Genomic DNA, 18,303 nt, shown 5'->3' on the forward strand with positions numbered 1-18,303 from the left:
CCCTTGAAGCTGCTGCAGTCCCAGCCCTGCCCAGCCCAGCACTGACCCACAGCCCTCAGCACCTTGCCTTTGGGACCCCTCCAGGGTCTCACTTGCCCTGGGACAGCTTAGTCTCAGGTCCTGGGGCTGCTCAGTAGCTCTGATTAAGCTGATGCTGCTGAGCTTTAAGGGAATCACTTAACTGAGCAGAAACCAATGAAGGAGTCTTTCCCTTTTAGCTCGAGGGGGAGGCACCATCTAAAGCACCTTCATGTCTTCTGGGGCTCTCCCCATCGAATGATGCAGCACTAGTGAAACCTCAGCAAACAAGCAGCTCCCCCAGGGCCTTCACCCTCTGCATTTGCTCTTCCAAGAAGGGGAGAAATTGCAGCTTGGGAAGTTGCTGCTGGATGTGGCTTTGCTCTGCAAATCTCAGCTGCCACCTCCGTGCCGGGAAAGCTGCGTTTCAGAACCCTGCAGCGGCTCCTAGAGGAGTGCAAGCCCTGAGATGCACAGGTCAGCTCCTACCAGGCTGCAAAACCCCTCCCAGAAGTATTTTCATCCCCTGGCACGATGAGGAAAGAGCTTTGCCTGACTCAGCCGGCGAGGTGCTGAGCCTGCCAAGTGCTCAGGCAACACTAGAAGGCACCATTCCTCCAAAGATCAGCCTGGCTGGCTCCCAGCCCTGCCCAACCACCCACCCTGCTGCTGCCCAGCCCCAGGACACACTGAAGTCATCACCCCAAAAGGACCAAAACAAAGATGAGGATCTTTTATTTCCTTGAGCTCCAGTGGTACAACTGTAGCAGCATTTCACCAATGAACTCTTGCATTGCTCAAACACACATGGAAAGAAACATGACACTGAGGCAGTGCCCAACAGAGCAAGAACAATGAAAGGGGCTTCAGGGAAAGGGTTTGCAGCTGGGCATGCAGCATGACACACAGCAGGGAATGCTTTAAACACCTGAGAGAGGTCTCTGATTCTCAGGCCAATACCCCAGCATGGGATCAAGTAACTCAGAGTAAGGTGTGAAGAGCTCTGGAGGCACACAAGTGCTGCCTGGCAGCTCTCAGCTCGAGGCACTGCAAGCTCCTGAGAGAACCTGGCTGGTCATTATTTGTGCTCCACACTCAGACATGGTTCCCAGACCTGCTCTGGCATCCCAGCCCCAGTGGGATGCTACTTCCCCCTCCAAGGATGATGCCCCACCACCACCCCCCTCCAGCTCTATCCCAGCTACTCACAGGTTACTCCAAATGGGAGCTGGACTTCTCCCAGAAGAGCCCAAGTCAAGTCACAACTATTAAAGCTAAAACAGCCAGAGGATGATGCACTGGGAACCACACACTGAGCCTGACTCACTGCAGTCACACTGAAAGCTGTTGCCTTCCAGCTTATGCTACACTTTGGCCTCTTTAATGTTAAAGTGACCCAACATTTTCACCTAAGTGTTCATGCCCAGCCCCAGTGGAAATACCCTGTGCAGTTCTGGCTCCTGTTAGGGAGCCTCCAGTTTCTCAGGTCAATAGAAAAAGGCATCTCAGGTTTAGAGGCAGCAGAGAACTCCCTCCAGCTTGGAGGAGCTCTGTGGGCACAGGGAGATGAGTGAGGACTTGCTCCAGCTGCATCACCAAGACCAGTGTCCTCCAGCTTCCAGTTTTGACACTTTTAAGACCCAGGGTGCATTTGACACAGTGAGATTTGGTCAGTTCAAGTGTGGAGGGGGGGATAAAAAGGCCTCAGGACACTCATTTCAGCATCATCAGTGGTGAGAGGTTAATTTACACAAGGCACATGTAACACTCACCCTGGTGCTCCTTGATTTACCTTCTCCAAACAATGGGGGCAAAAGGATTGACTTTGCTCAGTGTCACCCTACATGTCACCTCCAGTGATGTGTGGCAGCCCAAAAGCTGCTCCTCACATTGCAGCTCCCACACAGACACCCCCCCACAGCCCCCTCCTGGAGGCAACAGCAACCTGAGGCAACTTCTTCATAGCTGCAGAAAGGAGACAGTGTCAGTTCAAGACATCAGCTGCTGCTGGGCACAGCAAGTTCCAGGGAGGATGAAGATTTGCCAGCTGGTGCCCTGTAACTTCTTTTTACACATCCAGGCCCCTAAAATCCCTCAGCAGCTGCTGCTGACCCAACTAAAGGATGCATTTTGGTTTGGAAGAGCCATTCTTGAGCAGAAATAGGGCTCCCACCCTCCCTGAGCAGGCACAGCTTCACTGGCCACCACGATGCACAGCATCCCCCAGCAGCAAAACCAAGAGCACAGCACCAGGAACCTCTCTAGGTCACTTGGGTTTCCTTCCCAGCAGAGATGAACAGCAGCTGGGCTGGGAAGTGGCTTTGGTTCTGCAGGAAGGACTTTCCCCAAGGTCTTTTTTCCCCCCTCTGCCTGCTGGTGGTTTGGTGCTGGCAGGATGCCATCCTTGCATCTCTGTAGCCAAACTGTAAACAGAAGCTTCAGGTGATCCCCAGGGAGCAAAGCAGCTCCCACACACCTCACCTCAACCCCAGCAGCTCCTGAGGTGTGCAGGGTCACTCCTCTAAGCAGGGGCCTCGGTGATAAACACAGATGAGTAAACAAAGGGAGGATGAAGGCTGCTCAGCTATGACACACCATAACAATGTACCTTTATACAAGTGTTTACAAAACAAGAGAACTATAAAACTCACTCTTTTTGTTGTTTTTCCTTAGAGTCTCCTTGTACAAAACTGATCATTTTCCCCCTCTCCCCAGCCAAGTGAGCAGGGGTTTTACAGTGCTTCTCCTTGGTGTCCCAGTTTCCCCCCCATTCCTTCTCCCTTTCCCCATCCCAGCAAGTCTCCAAGGGGCTAAACCAAGTACCTTGCCACCCAGACAAGGACCCAAGCCACTGTTTGGGGGCCAAATGCTGTACAAACAAAGCCAATCTGGCTAGAAAAATAAATGCTTCTGTGTCTTCCCTACAGAGGGTGGAAGAATTGAGCCCTTTTGAAACAGCACCTAGCTGTACATAAAACAAAACACCCCCCCCAAATGTCTACATAGAAAAATAAAGGATAAACATTATCCATCTATCTCATATTTATATAAAAAGTTAAAGCTCTGTGACAGGATCTTTTGCTTCTTTGCTGTAAGAGACAAAAGAGAGCCCATCCTAGGCTGGATAACCTAAGGCTTGTGGTGAGGAGTCAACTACAGCTTCAAACTTAATCCAAGGAAAATATCAGTCAGCAATCTCACTTCTCCTTAATAAAGTTATTAAATATATAGATATATATATATATTAGAAGTCTTTTATAAACTATGTCATTGCTTAAGCAAAGAGGTGGCTGAGGACCACACTGAGCCATCCTTCCCTGGAGAGGAGGGGGAAGTGGCCACAGCAGCAGAGATGTGGCATCTTCCTTTGTAGAGATGAAGAGCTGGCACACACACACACACACAAACACACACACACACAGAGGGGACACTGAGGCTTGCACTCACTCTCAGGATGTCTTTTCACAAAGATGTTCTTTTCTCCAGCTTGTGCTTTGTGAGCAAGTACTTGAAGAACTCATAGACCGACCAGGCGATGGCTGTGGAAGGCATCTGGTAGATGACCCGTGCCTGCACCCCTCTGAAATACCCCCAGACACCCCCCAGCTGATACACAGTCTTGAAGGCATTCAGCATGCCAGACAGATGGCCACTGATGTTGACAGAACTCAAGGCCACGTTCTCCTGGGTGTTGAGCAGGGTCTTGCAGACGTCCAGCGGCGTGGTGGCAGCGGCGGCCACGGCTCCCGCCACGGCACCAGAGATGATGTGGGACCTGGGGTTATAGGCCCTGTGGGGGTTGATTTGCTCCTGCATGAACTCATAGGTGATGAAGTGAATGGCCTGGAAGGGGATGTTCATGGTGAGCTGGGTGGTGTAGCTGCGGTAGAAGGCACCAAAGCCCTCTGTCCTCTGCACTGTCCTCACGCACGCCAGCACCGATGGGTAGGGAGAGTTGAACATCTGCATCCTCTGCTTCACCACTGCTCCAGGTGATGGCCATGGCAAGGGGAAAGGGAGAGGCAGGGTGGGCAATGCCAGGCAGGACATAAAGATAATGACTTGTTAGCTAAGGTGAATCTTTCTTGGTCATCACAACATAGAGACACGAGGCTGCTCCCACGCCCAACCACCCAGACTCAAGCTCTCCTTCCAAGTGCAGACTGCTACAACATCAACAAAGCAGCTCTGGAGCAATGAGCTTTTATTGACAGGCAGAGGCAGAACACATCCTCTGCTTTCCCCAGCTCACCCAGCAACATCCCCCAAAACACTCAGAGCAACAAGGGAGGGAAGCAGGGCTAATCCATCTAGAGACCCCCAGAGCTGCTCCAGCCCCTGCTCCAGCAGCTTCCCCTGGCTCAGGGCGCACAGGAACGTGTCCAGGTGGTGTTGGAAGGAGAAGGAGCCTCCACACCCTGCCTGGGCAGCCTGGGCCAGGGCTCCCTCCCCTCAGCACCAAAGGACTTGCTCCTCCTGTGCCAGGGGCACTGCCTGTGTGCCAGCCTGTGCCCATCACCCCTTGTCCTGCCACTGGCCACCACACAGCAAACACTGGCCCCAGCCTCCCAACACCCACCCTTTAGGGACTGAGCAGCATTGCTGAGGTGCCCCTGAGCTCAGGCTTCTCTTCTCCAGCCTCAGCAGCCTCAGGGCCCACAGCCTTTCCTCCTCACACACATGTTCCATCCCCTCAGCATCTTGGGAGCCCTGCCCTGGCCTCTCTCCAGCAGTTCTCTATCACTCTTGAGCTGAGGAGTCCAGAACTGGACACAGAACTTTTCTTTCCAGCTAGACAAGCATTACAACAGCCTGATAAGGACCCTCAGATGCATCTGTGAGGATGCAGAGCTGTTGTGTGGAAACACTGACACACCAAGAGGACAAGGGCAGAAAGGTGATGGTGCAGATGCTGTGGAACCCCTTGGCAAGCAAGGGAAAACAGCAAGGCAGAACTTATCCCTTCACACTGGCTCATTAAAAGCTGGGCAGAGACACTAAAGCAAAGGGCTTAAGCTGTTGAGACAGTGCAGGGTGCCTTCAGTGCTTTCCCAGGCTAATGGGTGCAGCACTTCCCCCTCCCAGCACAGGGCATTACCTTCAGCAGGATTCATCACTGCATCATGGAGCAGAGTGGCCACACTCCCAGCTACACCTGCAAAACACAAGAGCACCCTTCAGAATAATAACAAGCCACCCCAAAAACCCAAACCAGATCCAGAAGCCAAGGCTTGCTTGGGCACTGCCAGCAGTCAGCAGCACTGCTCTGCTCCTTCCCAACACAGAACAACCCACCCAGAGCAGCCTGAGGGAGAGGCAAGACCTTCCCACAGCACCACAACTGTCCCTTTTGCTGTTCCCTACAACAACTCCCAAGGTTTTGTCTGTGCAGCTCTTGCATTGACCAAGGACTGAGCAACGTTTACAACTGGCTCAGCACATCCATAATCAGGCATTTTCATCCCTTTACTCAGGCTAGTTTTAAACCCTAATTGCCCAGGTTCTGCAAGCACCCAGCCAGCCATTAATGACTGTGCAGCTGGCTCTAGGATGGGCCTCTCTCCAGCCACACCTTCTCCTTTGATGTAGGTTTCCATCTCCAATTCTCTCTTGCCCAAATGACTTTCGGTCATTTCTCATCACAGCACAGCTTCACTTTTCCTGCTGGGACTGAAAGCCTGGAGCTACTTGACAGGCAGACACAGGAAGCATGTTACTAGCAAAAAGCAGCAAGCCAGAAAGGTGTTACAATACCCTCAGCTGAGTTGGTCAGTCAAATGGCAACTCCCTACCATCACATCACAGAGCAGGTCTGCACAAACCCTTCTGTAGCCCTCCTGGCTGCTCAAGTAGAGGGTTTCTGCTGTTACAGCAGCCTTTGGTGGATCTAAAAGCTTTTGCTTCCTGGTAGAAGTCAAATCTTGTCATGCAGAGGATGCAGAGCACCTCACCATGCTGGAGCTCCAAGGGAGACAGCTGCAACAAGCTCTGCTTGGAACCTCAAGAGGTCACAGGCCAGAACCAGCCTGTGATTGCACCTGAACATCTCTTGTCTGATGTGTTGATTCCTTTCATCAGAACAATCTGAGCCCAAAGAGCAGGGCAGAAACCTGGATCAGACCAAGGCTTTGGAGGGTGGCCAATGATGCCACTGGGGACTTCAGGCGAGGAAGAGCTTCTCTACTCTGCTGCTGTCAACCAGCCCAGCCACCTCTACCCTCTGGAAGAGAGATCTACCAAGCAGTCAGCAGTGCTATGACAGGGCACAGGTTTCAGAGGAGTGTGGTGAGCAGCATGAAGCACTGAACTAGGAGGCAAGCCCCAAACTTGCCTCCCTGACCTCCCCTTCCCTCTCCAGCACACAAAGCAAGTGCCTGGGGTTACATTTGCACCTCACGTCCTCCTGTACACAGATTCCCAGCAGCAGCCTGGGAGCAGGTTGCTCACAGCCCACTTTCCAGGAGCAGAGAGCAGTGAAGGATGCCAGAATCAGTGTGTGAAGCAAGCAAGGGACAGGCTGGTAGCTACAAGAGGCTTTTCCTGTGCAAGAATAACCCCACAAACACCCCACAAAATACCATTGGCCAAGTGGCTGTTTCCTCCATGCTGCAGAGCATCACTTAGGGACTTCTTCATCTTTTCATAGCAGGCAAAGTACATTGCATGGGCAGGGCCAGCCCCCAGCATGGTGACATTAATCCCACGTAAAGGCCTCCAGAAACCCTCTGTAAGGACAATCTTCTTCAGAGCTTCGTACACGCTCCTGTACTGGGCTTTGGGGTCCGGCTGCAAGCTCTGCATCCTGGTCTGCAACCAAGCACACGAAGGGAGAAGCCTCAGTTACTGTCTTCTTTCATCCAACAAGCACAAATCATGGAGTTAAGGAGCTACAAGGCTTCCAGGATCATTAGAGGGGTGAAGAGCTGCAGCCACACCGGGGCTACTCGGCTGTTGAGCCACGTTCTGCCTGGCAGATCAGCGAGATTAACTCCACGTTGCAACACCAAAACACTACAAGGCTGCTCAGACAAGGGGGGCACAACCTCTGCTCTTGTTTATGCACAGCAAGTACAGGGAATTGAGCTCCTGTGGCTGTTCAAAAGACTCAGTGAAGAAATACAGTTAGGTCTGTAATTGCCTCTTGCTTACAACACTCCCTGCCTCAGCTTGTTTCTCCTCCAGTTGCTCAGCTCCTTGTGACACCTGGAGCTCAGAGTCAGCCTCCTGGCTTGGGAAACATTTCCTAGAAGAGCAAGCTGAGAAAGTGGGGTACCTGCAGCAAATCCTCACCCTGTAGAAGGTGAGACAGGGAAAGGCCAGGCTGTCCTCCTGCACACACCCCCAAGGCAGACCCAGCTGGTGACCCAGCAGCCTGGGGAACACCCTGGCCCCAGCATCCCTCCCAGCTCCTGGTGCCCTGCAGCCACTGACTGCCTGAGCTGGGTGTTTTCATCTCCATCTTTGTTCAAGAGTCCTCCACAGGCTTTTCCTCCATAGATTTCTGAAGGCAGCTGAAGTCCTGGCATCCAAAGCATGCCATTACACTCCACTGGCATCATTTAATTACACACCATGGGAAAAAATTACTCCTTTTAACTCGTTTCAGGCTTCTGCAGGCTGATGCCATCACACCCCAGCAACACTCAAAGCCAACAGTGATGCCAACCTGCAGTGGGTGTTTACAGGACACAAACCCCAGTCACCTCCTACCAGCAACAGGAGAGTCACTGGCAGGGCTTAAACCTCTACAGCCATGCCAGAAAGACTGAGCCAATCTAGGGTATCAAGATCTGGGGCTCTGCTACTCCTGCTGAGCAGCCCACAAGTCCTGTCAGTCTGCAATAGAGCTGATACACCCCATCAGACCAAAACTGCTCTGCAAAGATACAGCCTTTGGTGCAGCCTCTCGCCTTGAAACACAAACAGAAGGCTCCTGGGAAAAGGCAGAGCCACAGGAGATGAGGGTTTAACAACCTGCAACAGGCTCCAGCAAATAACACCCAAGAAGCAGCTTGAGAACTGCAATTCAGAGGTTTGTCAAACCCATTTTGGGGTGGACAGGAAGGGTGCTGCCCTCCACTCCATCAGCTGGGACATCCCACCTTCAAAACAAAGCCTCCCCAAATGATTTGGCAGCAGCCAGACACCAGCAGCAGCCACACAACAGGAGCAGCTCCATCCACAGGAGAGATTCAACAGCCCTTGAAAGAGCAAGAACTGCCTATGCCACCTCCACACTTTCTCCTTGGGACACATCCCCTTCAAGCTTATCAATTCCCTTCAGGAATTAGCCAGGAGGCAATAACTCCAGGTAAGCTTTCAGGCAAGATTAAGCCCATAAAAGGGTCTCAGTTGTGGATCTTTGGATTCCCCAAAACCACTCTGGTTAATGCAAACCCAAGAGCACTTTCACATTCCATTTCTGAGACCAAGGGGAAGACCAGAACTGAATTCAGGACTTGATGCCAGGAAAATAAAACCAAGCTGAGCAATACATGAGACTAAGCCAAACCACTGGCTGGATTTTATTAAGTACCCTAAAGAGCAACTGCACAGGAGTTGCATTTGCAGAGTGACTTAGCTCAGCAGCAGCTAGCTGAATGTCATGCTGGTGATCATCACAAGGCATCACCCTACCACAGGGGATGTGCAAACCTTCCCACTTCTGAGCACTGTCACCTATGAACAGCACTGGAAAGCAACCCAAAGGCTCAGGGAAATCCTCCTGCAAAGGGCAGCAACAGCCCTGAACCTGCTTGGAATTGAAATGCAGCTTTTAAACCTGGCTCTCAGCCCTCATAAGGGGCTTAACAGCCCCTCCAATGGATCTCTGCACCTTCCCATCCCACAGATGCTCAGCAGGAGGGGCTGGGCAGGAGCTGGGAGTCATGATGCCCTGCAGAAACTCCCAGCAGCCACTCCACCATCATGACTCAGCAGCACCCACCGCTGCCAAGCTGCTCCCATCCAGCTGGGGCTTGGTGGTTTTTTCCCTCTCTGCTAGTTTTAACTTGAAGACATTGCTTCAGCCTCTAAGAACTGACCCTGGGAGATCTCCACCTCACCCCACTCTGTTGCTGGGATGCCTTTGAAGCAGACAACTGTCATTTCTTATCCCTAAGTGCTCCTGCAAAGCAATAAGCTGTCAGGCTGGCATGTCCAGGACCAAAGTGCCTGGTGCTGTGTGCTTGGGAACTAACCCTGAGTAACCTCATCCTTACTGAGAATCAGCTGCTTTCATATGAGAACAGTTCAACAGCCACTTCTATAGACTCTGTTGAGTTGCTTCACAGGGGTTCAAAAGCTCACACCATAGCCCAGAGCAGATAAATCAGCGCTGTACCCACTTAACCCACACACGCTGCAGTTTGCATCATCCCCACCACAGCCAGGCCCATGGGGTGAGCACCTTTCATTACAGCTGTGGACACAAACAGGACAAACAGCCCAAAGAGTAACCAAAACCCAGGATCTCCCATGAAGCTGCTGCAAGAAGCTGCAAACAGGTTCAGCTCTCTTTTGTCCAGGAGAAGTTTATCACGGTGTGAACAACAACAATTGGCTGTGAGCTATGCAGTCCTCACCCCTCCTCCAGCTCCTACCACCTACCTGAAGCCAGCAAGCTCCTCCAGGAACCTCACCTCCCTGTGAAACCAGCCAAGAAATACTTCTCCACCTACTAAGATTAATCCTCATTGCATAAGGCAAGAGTGCACCCACAACCACAAGCGTCCCAGCAGCCCTGGCTTCACTTGGGCCACATGAAGCAGCAGCCACAGAGCTTTGTGTCCATCCCTTACCTGCTGTTTATGGACCAGTGGCATCTTTATGGATGTTGTTTTGGGGGACAGCACCCAGCCTTCCTGTTCCAGGGAGCACAGCAGTAGCCCAGGCTAGTTTCCTATCTTGTTTTACTGACAAGAGTCTAGTTGGACACACCCTCAAAGGGTCTCTGATGTGACATGCCACTGTACAAACAGGCTCAGACCTCATTTGCCTTTGATTTGGGGTTAGGGTTGGGTTTTTTTCCCCCTGAACACAGCATGCAGTTGAACCTGCATTCTCATGTGGCAGCCAGGCAGCCTGCTCTCCCTGCAGCTAACAAAAGACACACAGAACACAATATGCTTTCACCAGGACACAAGCAGCATTTCTAGAGCAGCTCAGTCAGCTTTTGCTGGCTGCCCAAGGCTTTACTACTGCATGACCCATGTCAAGCTCAAGCCCTGAACTCCTTGCTAGGCTAGTCTTCAGCTAGAGCAACTCCCCAGATAAGCAACACATTGGTGTGATACCCACTGATGTCTGCAAAGGTCCACAGGAAAGGAGCACAGGGTCAGGAGAACAGGTTAGCCATGACTTTCCAGCCCTCCAACACTATCAGCTGAAACAAGAGTAACTGCTCCTCCTAGACCTGTGTGGGCATAGGTGGGGATGCAGAACCTCCCACCACCAAACCCAAGCCAAGTGTCCCTAATCCCAACATCTAAATAAACCACAGACATCTCACAAGCAGTAAAGCTCCAAAGCCTACTTGCACCAGGCAAGTCACCCACAGTTGCCTGTCCTAGCTGGAGCCAACAAAACACTCCATCCTTCCCAACAAGTGCCATCATACTTGTCCTCCTTTCCTTTCTACTCCCCTCCCTGACATTGCAGATGTAGGTGAGATGTTTCCCCTGTCCTTCACTCCAGCAGTTCCCATTACAGGGACAGGACCTCTTGTACCCATTAAGAACCACACACAGCCACAAAATGAACTTCCCTGAGAGGGGTGTCAGCCCCTGTGCCAGGCTGCCCAGGGAGCTGGGGCAGTGCCCAGCCCTGGAGGGATCCCAAAGCCCTGGAGCTGAGGTGCTGAGGGCTGTGGGTCAGGGCTGGGCAGGGTGAGGGCAGGGCTGGCACTGCAGCAGCTTCAAGGGCTTTAACAACCAGAATCCTTCTGTGATTCTATGTTTTCATCCAGGGCTGCAGCATGGTTAGGGCTGGAGCAGGGACTTTTTGTCATCAGTGCAAACTGCCACCCACTGTGAGGAAGGAAGGTTCAAGCCCAGCACACCTCCAGCTCCTCAATGACCTGTCTCACAGCAGCAATTAGCTCCCAAGCAAGGATAACTGTTTTTCTCATCCTTAAGGCAGCTACTTCACCTGCCTTGGGAAACCAGCTCCAGCAGCCATGCAGAAAAGCTACCAAATGGCTTAAGCAAGAGGAGGGAGGAGGCTCCAGGGGTGTCCTCCACCATCTCCCTTCCATCCTCTCACCACATATCGTCCTTGACACGCTGCTTTCCAAAATGAACCTGGGAGACCCATCAGGCATGCCAGGACAGCTGTGTTTTCAGCAGCTACAAAACAAAACAAGCCTAAGCACTGTGAGAAACCCCATCAGCACACATCTCAGGCACTGTTTCTGCCACAGCCACTGTGTTCAGGCAGCAGAGCCAGAGGCCAATGTGTAGTTAAGGCTGAAGCTGCAAGGTCTCCACCACTGGCAAGGAAAAAAAGACACTGAGCAAGGTACAGCAAGGTAACACATTTCCCCTCTAAACAAATAGCAGCACTGCTGCAAAAACAAACACACAGCCAGCAATGCTTTGAGGCCACAGAGTGGCTCTCCCAGGGCTGCACGTGGGCAAGTGCATCAGGGATTTACACTCTCCCTTCTCACAGCCCAGCACGTGCTGCACCACCAGCACTCTGGGCATCTTCTGTGCTCTCACCCAGGCCTAGCTGGGAACTTCACAGGGGTCCATAGGGCACTGTGTTAACTGCTTGCCTTGACTCACCTCAACAGGACACCAGCATCACATCCTGACCTCAGGGTGCTCAGGAATTGTGTGAGCAGCTGAAGCAAGTCATTCCCCAAAATGAAATGTTTTCAGTTTCTCTTTCAGGTGAAGTCACTTGCTGGAACCAAAACATTTCCTAGGCAGGAGTCTGCAATGCCAAGTGCTACAGCACCCACAGCCCTCTGCCTCCTCCCCTTTGGGCTCTGCTCAGCCATGGTTGATCTCAGTAAGGCAGGAGCAGCATGGTAAAGTGAAAGACAGCTGCTCCTACACCCATAACTTTAACAACAAAGCCCTTTTGAGGCCAGTTCTCACCTCTTCCCATATCAGAGACAGAAGAGGCACAGCCCAGCAAGCAGCACATGCCCACAGCAGGACCCACAGGCTGCAGCTCAGGATCTCACTCTCCCTCCAACACCTGGAGTGACCTTGGCCACGCTCCACTGGAGTTTTCCCACAGGCAGCCAACAGCTGGAGCACTTTTATCTGCTTCTGAGCATTTCAAGGCAGTTTGCTGAGCAGGATTATTCCCAGCAGTCTCCTCTCACAGGCACTGCTGGCCCTGAAGCAAGCAGGGAATTCCAGGAGTTGGGAAAAAAAAGGCACTTTTAGCTTCCTATAAAGCACCTCCTGCTGCGGGAAACCAGGCACAACTTTCATTTTCTCCTGCTCCTTTCCCCCCAGAGGAAACAGACTCTTAAACAACACTGTGAAGCCCGGAGTGACGACACCCTGCTCTCTCTCACCGTGACTTGGCAGAAAACAACGGGCTGTGTTTGTGAAAGGAGCCAGTGTGGAGGCACTCAGAGTGGGCACAGACCCTGCACTTGCATTGCAGAGCTGCCCAAAGCTACGAGGCAGGTCCAGCAGGTCCAGACCAAGAGGGAAAACAGGGCAAAAAAAGCATAGACTATTTCCTTTAAGCACTTAGCACACTGGCAACACCTCCAGAGCCTCAAAGGGAAGGCATTTCCTCTCCTCGACTCCTTCTACTCTTTCAGGGAGCCCTGCATTGGAAAGAGGAGAAACTGGAGCATCTGCTTGCAGCCCTTCCTGGCAGAACCATGAAGGATCTGTCAGCACCAGCTCTTCCCAACCTTAGTTCCTCTTTAAGCTCCCAGAGCAGCACATTGGCAGGGCTGGGGGAGGAAACACCCTCCCTGAGATGCTCCCCACCACACTGATGCTGCCATGAAGCCTTCCCCTCATTTGTACTCAATAGTACTGAGTCTCTTCTGACTAGAGACCCAATCACCACAGACACACCTGCAGTGGTACAAACCCCTTTATAAAGCCACTGCTCCCATGGGGCTGGGGGTGACACGTGAGGTCAGAGTCAGGCTGCTCACAGACATCCCGGTGTGCAGAGGTACAGACCCTCCCCATACCACCAGCTCTTCCCTCCCAGACTGGGATGCCAGTGTTCCATGCTGGGTCTCCAGCTCCATGCCAGGAGGGCCTGGGGGACATCTCCCATCACAGGGAGCAGCCCCAGGACTTTGCTTACCGCAGTGGAAGGCGGCGAGGCCCCGGCACACACCTTTGCACCGGGGGTTGCGCAAAGCTCGCTGGGGCAAGAGGACGGGTCCAGAGCCGGTGAGCAGCTCCAGCCTCCTCCAAGAGCTCAGGAGAGCCTTCCACATGGCAGCACCCTCCTTCTCACTCACCACCTCTTAGACACTCAACAGCCCAGTACAATGCTGCTCCCCACCACCATGCAACATTCCTGACCCCAGGCACCCTTTGCACCCCAACATCCCTCTGCTTGCACCCTGGAGCCTTATGCACCCCAACATCCCTCTGCTTGCAGCCTGGAGCCTTATGCACCCCAACACCTCTCTGCTTGCACCCTGGAGGCTCGTGCACCCAAACACCCCTCAGCTTGCACCCCCGTGCCTTATGCACCCAAACACCCCTCAGCTTGCACCCTGGAGGCTCGTGCACCCCAACACCCCTCAGCTTGCACCCCCGTGCCTTATGCACCCAAACACCCCTCAGCTTGCACCCCGGAGCCCTGTACACCCAAACACCCCTCACCTCGCACCCCAACACTCCTGACATCCTTCCCCTCTCCTCGCACTACTGCACACTCCCTGCACACCTCCATCTGGGCCTGAACCAGCACGAAGCTCAGCACCCTGTACCTACACTCCCGTGCACACAACCCCGGGCACCTCCGGTATTTTGGGCACACACTCTCACTATCCCGTACACACACACCCGGTACCCCGTGCACCTCCGGTACCTCGTGTACACCCTCCTGAGCACCCCGGTACCCCACACACCCCCTCCCCGGGCACCCCGGTACCCCACACACCCCCTCCCCGGGCACCCCGGTACCCCGCACACCCCTCCCCCGAGGTCGGCAAAGCTCGGCCGGCTGCCCGGAGACGCCGCTTCCTTCCACCTTCCGCCACGCACCTTGACCGAGTCCACCGGGTACATGACGCTGTGCTCCATGATGCCCGCCACGGCCCCGGCCATCATGTGCGTCCCGAGCGAGGCGCCGCTGGGCAGACTCTCGTACTCATCGCCCTCCATGGCGGGGGGAACGGCGGCGACAGCGGCGGGGGGCGGCCCGGGCCCCGCTGGAGCCGCCGCCGCGCCGCCCCCCACACCGCAGCTGAGCTCCATGGGGCCGGCGGCGCCGAGGAGGGGCGCAGCAGGCTGCGAGGGGCGCGGGCTGTGCGGGGAGGGGTCGGCGCCCCGGCCCCGCTTTAAAGCCGCGTCCCGCCCCGTTCCCGCCCCGTTCCCGCCAATGGCGAACCGCGGCCGCCGCCGCCCCTGACGGCAACGCGCGGCGTCACCGGGGAGGCGGGTGACTGGCAGGGACGCGGGCCAATGGGAAGCGGAGGCGGCGGGAGGGGAAGGACGCGATTGGCTGTACCGGCGGTGGGGGCGGGACGCTGGGGTGAGGATGATGGAGGTGGGGGGGGTGAGGCGCCGCTTGGCCGTCCCGTGCGAGCGCTGCCGCCCCCCGCCCAAACCCCAACCCCAGCCCCCGGGAACGGGCACACGCGCAGTCCCACCGCCCGGCGTGGCGGGACGGGCCCTGCAGAGCTCACCCGACCCGCCTCCCTGCCACAGCAGGCGCCCCTGGGGCGGGGGGCACAGCGTGTCCCGGGGGCTCCAGCTCGCACAGCAGCCGCAGCTCCAGCACCTCGCTGTGCGCTGAGGACAGCGCTCTGCCCATCCCCCGAGGGCTGTTTGGGATGGTATCCACAGCACCCACCGTCCCTCGCCACTCTGATTCCACCACAGAGGACTGAGCTCACCCCGTGGCCCTGCACCCCCAAAAAGCTCCTCTTCGCCTCTGTTTTGTCCAATCCCTTTGTCCCACCACGAATCCGGCCCAATGCAATTGGATTTGACACTCTCAGAGGAAATGGAGGCAAAGTCTTGTTGGCCCAGGAGCTCTGGGAACAGCACTTGAGTTGTTTCATTGCTCCTCCAAGGATGATGTGGAGTTTGACCTTGGAAGGGGCACTGCAAAGCACGTGCTGATATCAGGGGTTAACCTTTTGCATCAATCCATGATAATGCAAAACCATTCCTTGCTGCTCGAGCCTTGGGAAGCAAGAAAACCACCCCTCTGAGAGCTCCAAAACAACAGGGAAAGGAAAGTGTGTGTTTTTTCCCATTAACCATGAAGTGATTAGACACAAGGTGAGAAGAGCCTGGTCTGTTCTCATCCTCCACCTCCCATCCTGGTGCTGGCAGAGGGGCTGTGGTGGAGCACTGGGATTGGTGCTGGGATGTGCTGTTCTCCTCCCTCCAGCCCTGTGTTTGCACTGGAAGCCTCTGTTCTGTGTGTGAACACGCTGCTGGACACAGTAACGTTCATTTTTGGGTACCTGGCAGTGTTTTTGTGCACTTGGAAGAGAAATGGGAGAGCCAGAGGTGAGGAAACCATCCCACAGTCCCATGAAACCAGGTGCCATCAACTGGCCTCAAACCTGTAGAAAGCAGAGACTATGGGAAAAGACCTTCAACAACACTCCATTTAACAGGGCAACTGTTACATGTCTCTTTCTTCCCCTTCCACCTTGCTGCTTTGGCAAGAAGCCACTGGATGATCACAGCTTTGTTTCCTCTGAAGGAGACTAAACCAAACCTGCATTGCTGACATGGTTTTGACACCGTTGTGCTCCAGCTTCAATGTCATCTTGGAGCTGGAGAGCCATGTGCATGCATGGCATTCCAGCAGGCAGCACTCCCCAGTGATCACTGGTGTCTGCAGGACATAAATCAAACAGGGGTGAGAGAAATTCCTTGGTGTGAGGCAGCTGGTTTCAAGGAAATGCCTGCATTAAGACTTGAAGAGGAATACCTTCCAGTATTGCTCCACATAGTTTATCTAGGGTTTTCTCCTCCATAAACACCAGCCAACAGCAGCTAATCTCCTTCCAATGCTTCTGGCAGGGCCAAGGAGGGTGGGGAAATTACAGTCTCACTTACTTTAATGAGCCCTTTCCCCTACAGCCTTGCTCTCTGATAAGAAGTGGTGTGAATCAGTCTGAAGTAGGGTGCTGCTTCCAGGTAGGAACAAGTTATATTTTAACTCTCAGAAGCACTGGCACAAGGAATCCTTTCTGCTCTGTGCCCTGTGCCAGGGGCCATCCTGGGGCACAGGGAGCTGCTGCAGAGATGCCAAAGCAGGGACACACAGACTGACTTTCCCCATGGTCATGAGGAAGGGGCAAAACTCATTTTGGGGAGGGAAGATGAGGCAGGGAGGATGGTCTGGCTTGTGGCTGTGTCTTATGTCCCACTAACAGGAAAAGGAACAGCCTGTGTCTCTCTGATGGTTTCCTGCCATCCCTGCCTGGAAAATCGACTCATCACTGGGTCATGTGGCAGTCAAGAAAGTGAACTTGGTTTGATTTACAAAACCTTCCCTTGAAACCAGCTGCTCTTGTGCAACGTTTCCTCTGCTGCCCCCCAGGCCACCACCACACCTGGCTCTCCCTGTCTTAGTGTTCCTCTGGGGTTAAGAAGTCCCTCAAGTGCTCCAGGAGCCTCAGATTCTGTCACAGGAGAGTAGCAGTGAAAGGCAAAGCTGTTAAAAGCACCCCTGGGCTGCTCGCTTCAATGTCAGTCTGCAGGGACATTGCATCACTGCAAGCAGCAGGAGGAAATGCTGAGTAGGACCCACAGATCTGAGTCCTCACTGCTGTGGAACCTTCTTCATGGGGCTTTCACACTGTAGGACAGCCTGGAAACTGGAGAAACAGAATAAGCTGCCAGAAACACAGTGAGAGATGAGAAACAAGCTGGAAGATGAAGTGAAATGCTCCTGGCTTTCAGAAGTCCCTGCCCAAAGAAGGTGGCTGCAGCCCTCAGACCAGCTGCCTGGCACTTGGCAGCTGATTAGGACCTGGGTTGGCTTATCACAGCCCTTCCCTGGGCAGCAGGAGCAGGACACCACAGCTGTACCCATCGATAAGGCAGGAGTGTCCTGCTCCCTGGCAGACTCTTTCAGGGGACCACACAAATTGTGGCTTATCTACAAGATCCAGTGAGAGGTGTATTTATTTCATCTCTTTGTAGCAGCAATTTACAGGCCCTTTTGTTGGTGGTGGTGATGTTTTTCAGTGCTCAGCTCAGGGGCAACCTCCTTGTATTTCTAATTGTGGAAAGTTTCTGTGGTTCCACTTAGAAGAGGGACCAGAGGAAATGTGTGTCCTAAAGGACATGTGTTTGCAGTTTATTTGCAGTACAACCAGCCTGAACTTTATGTCCTCACAGACTCTTGTGTGTTTTTTCCCCCTATTATGCTGAAGGAAGGATGGTTTTCATGCCAGTGCTTGGTGAGCTGCAGACCCCAGAGGACTGATTCCCCTTCCTGGCACAAAAGCACTTGGCTCCTGCCAGCCCCACCAGCCCCATCCCTCCTTACAAATGTTCAAAGCCTCAAAATCAACTTTAAACAGAGAGTCTGGACCTCACAACCCACCTCAGAAGATGGATCTCAGAGCCCAGCCTGGCTTTTCCTGCCCACCCAAGTGCATTTTGCAGTGGGCTGGGAAGAGGCAGCCATGGGGAAACAGCTGCTGGGAAACCCAATGTGTTCCAGTTCTTATTTATCTTGATGGTAGCAAACTCTGTAAAAATAAGCAGAATGAGCATTGTTTTGTCTTCAGGGTGGACTGACCCACTTATTTGACCATCAGCATAAGGCAGCCCGTGGTTTTCAGCCCAGCTGAGATGCCAGGGGGGAGATTAGTACTGGAAAATCAACAACATTCATTCCTGCTTTGGTACAAAGTCAGAACATCTCTTTTTGCTTTGATTCACTCTAGATTACCAAGGTATCCATTTCATAGCCAAGAGTGTGTGTAACAGGTTTCTATGGAACAGATGAAGTGCAGTGATGTCAGCGAGGGCTGTGGAAATGAGAGGCTTGAGCCCCCTGGATGCTGCAGCTCACTTCTCACACCAAAGCAGCATCCCTTTGAAAACTCAGCACCCCAGCTCCACTGAAGCAATGCAAGGC

General features: G+C 53.6%; 1 protein-coding gene across 1 annotated transcript; it reads right to left on the reverse strand.

Annotated features, from left to right (window-relative positions):
- Positions 1–728: 728 nt before the first annotated feature.
- Positions 729–14,523, reverse strand: SLC25A37 (solute carrier family 25 member 37). Its single transcript, XM_062015767.1, has 4 exons — positions 14,229–14,523; positions 6,597–6,825; positions 5,117–5,173; positions 729–4,001 (listed from the first exon to the last, which is right to left on the reverse strand). The coding sequence occupies exons 1-4, from the start codon at positions 14,439–14,441 to the stop codon at positions 3,481–3,483; spliced, it is 1,020 nt and encodes a 339-aa protein (XP_061871751.1). The 5' UTR covers positions 14,442–14,523; the 3' UTR covers positions 729–3,480.
- Positions 14,524–18,303: the final 3,780 nt, after the last annotated feature.

The sequence above is a fragment of the Colius striatus genome, chromosome 27, assembly GCF_028858725.1.
Source record: "Colius striatus isolate bColStr4 chromosome 27, bColStr4.1.hap1, whole genome shotgun sequence".
Taxonomy (NCBI): domain Eukaryota; kingdom Metazoa; phylum Chordata; class Aves; order Coliiformes; family Coliidae; genus Colius; species Colius striatus.

Excerpts from the sequence above, each read along its gene's own strand:
- SLC25A37 (XM_062015767.1), bottom strand. The coding sequence starts at position 14,441 with ATGGAGCTCAGCTGCGGTGTGGGGGGCGGCGCGGCGGCGGCTCCAGCG. Across the intron at positions 6,826-14,228 it reads ACCCGGTGGACTCGGTCAAG|ACCAGGATGCAGAGCTTGCA; the intron begins GTGCGTGGCGGA and ends GCTTGGTTGCAG. Across the intron at positions 4,002-5,116 it reads AGTGATGAATCCTGCTGAAG|TGGTGAAGCAGAGGATGCAG; the intron begins GTAATGCCCTGT and ends CACCTGGAGCAG.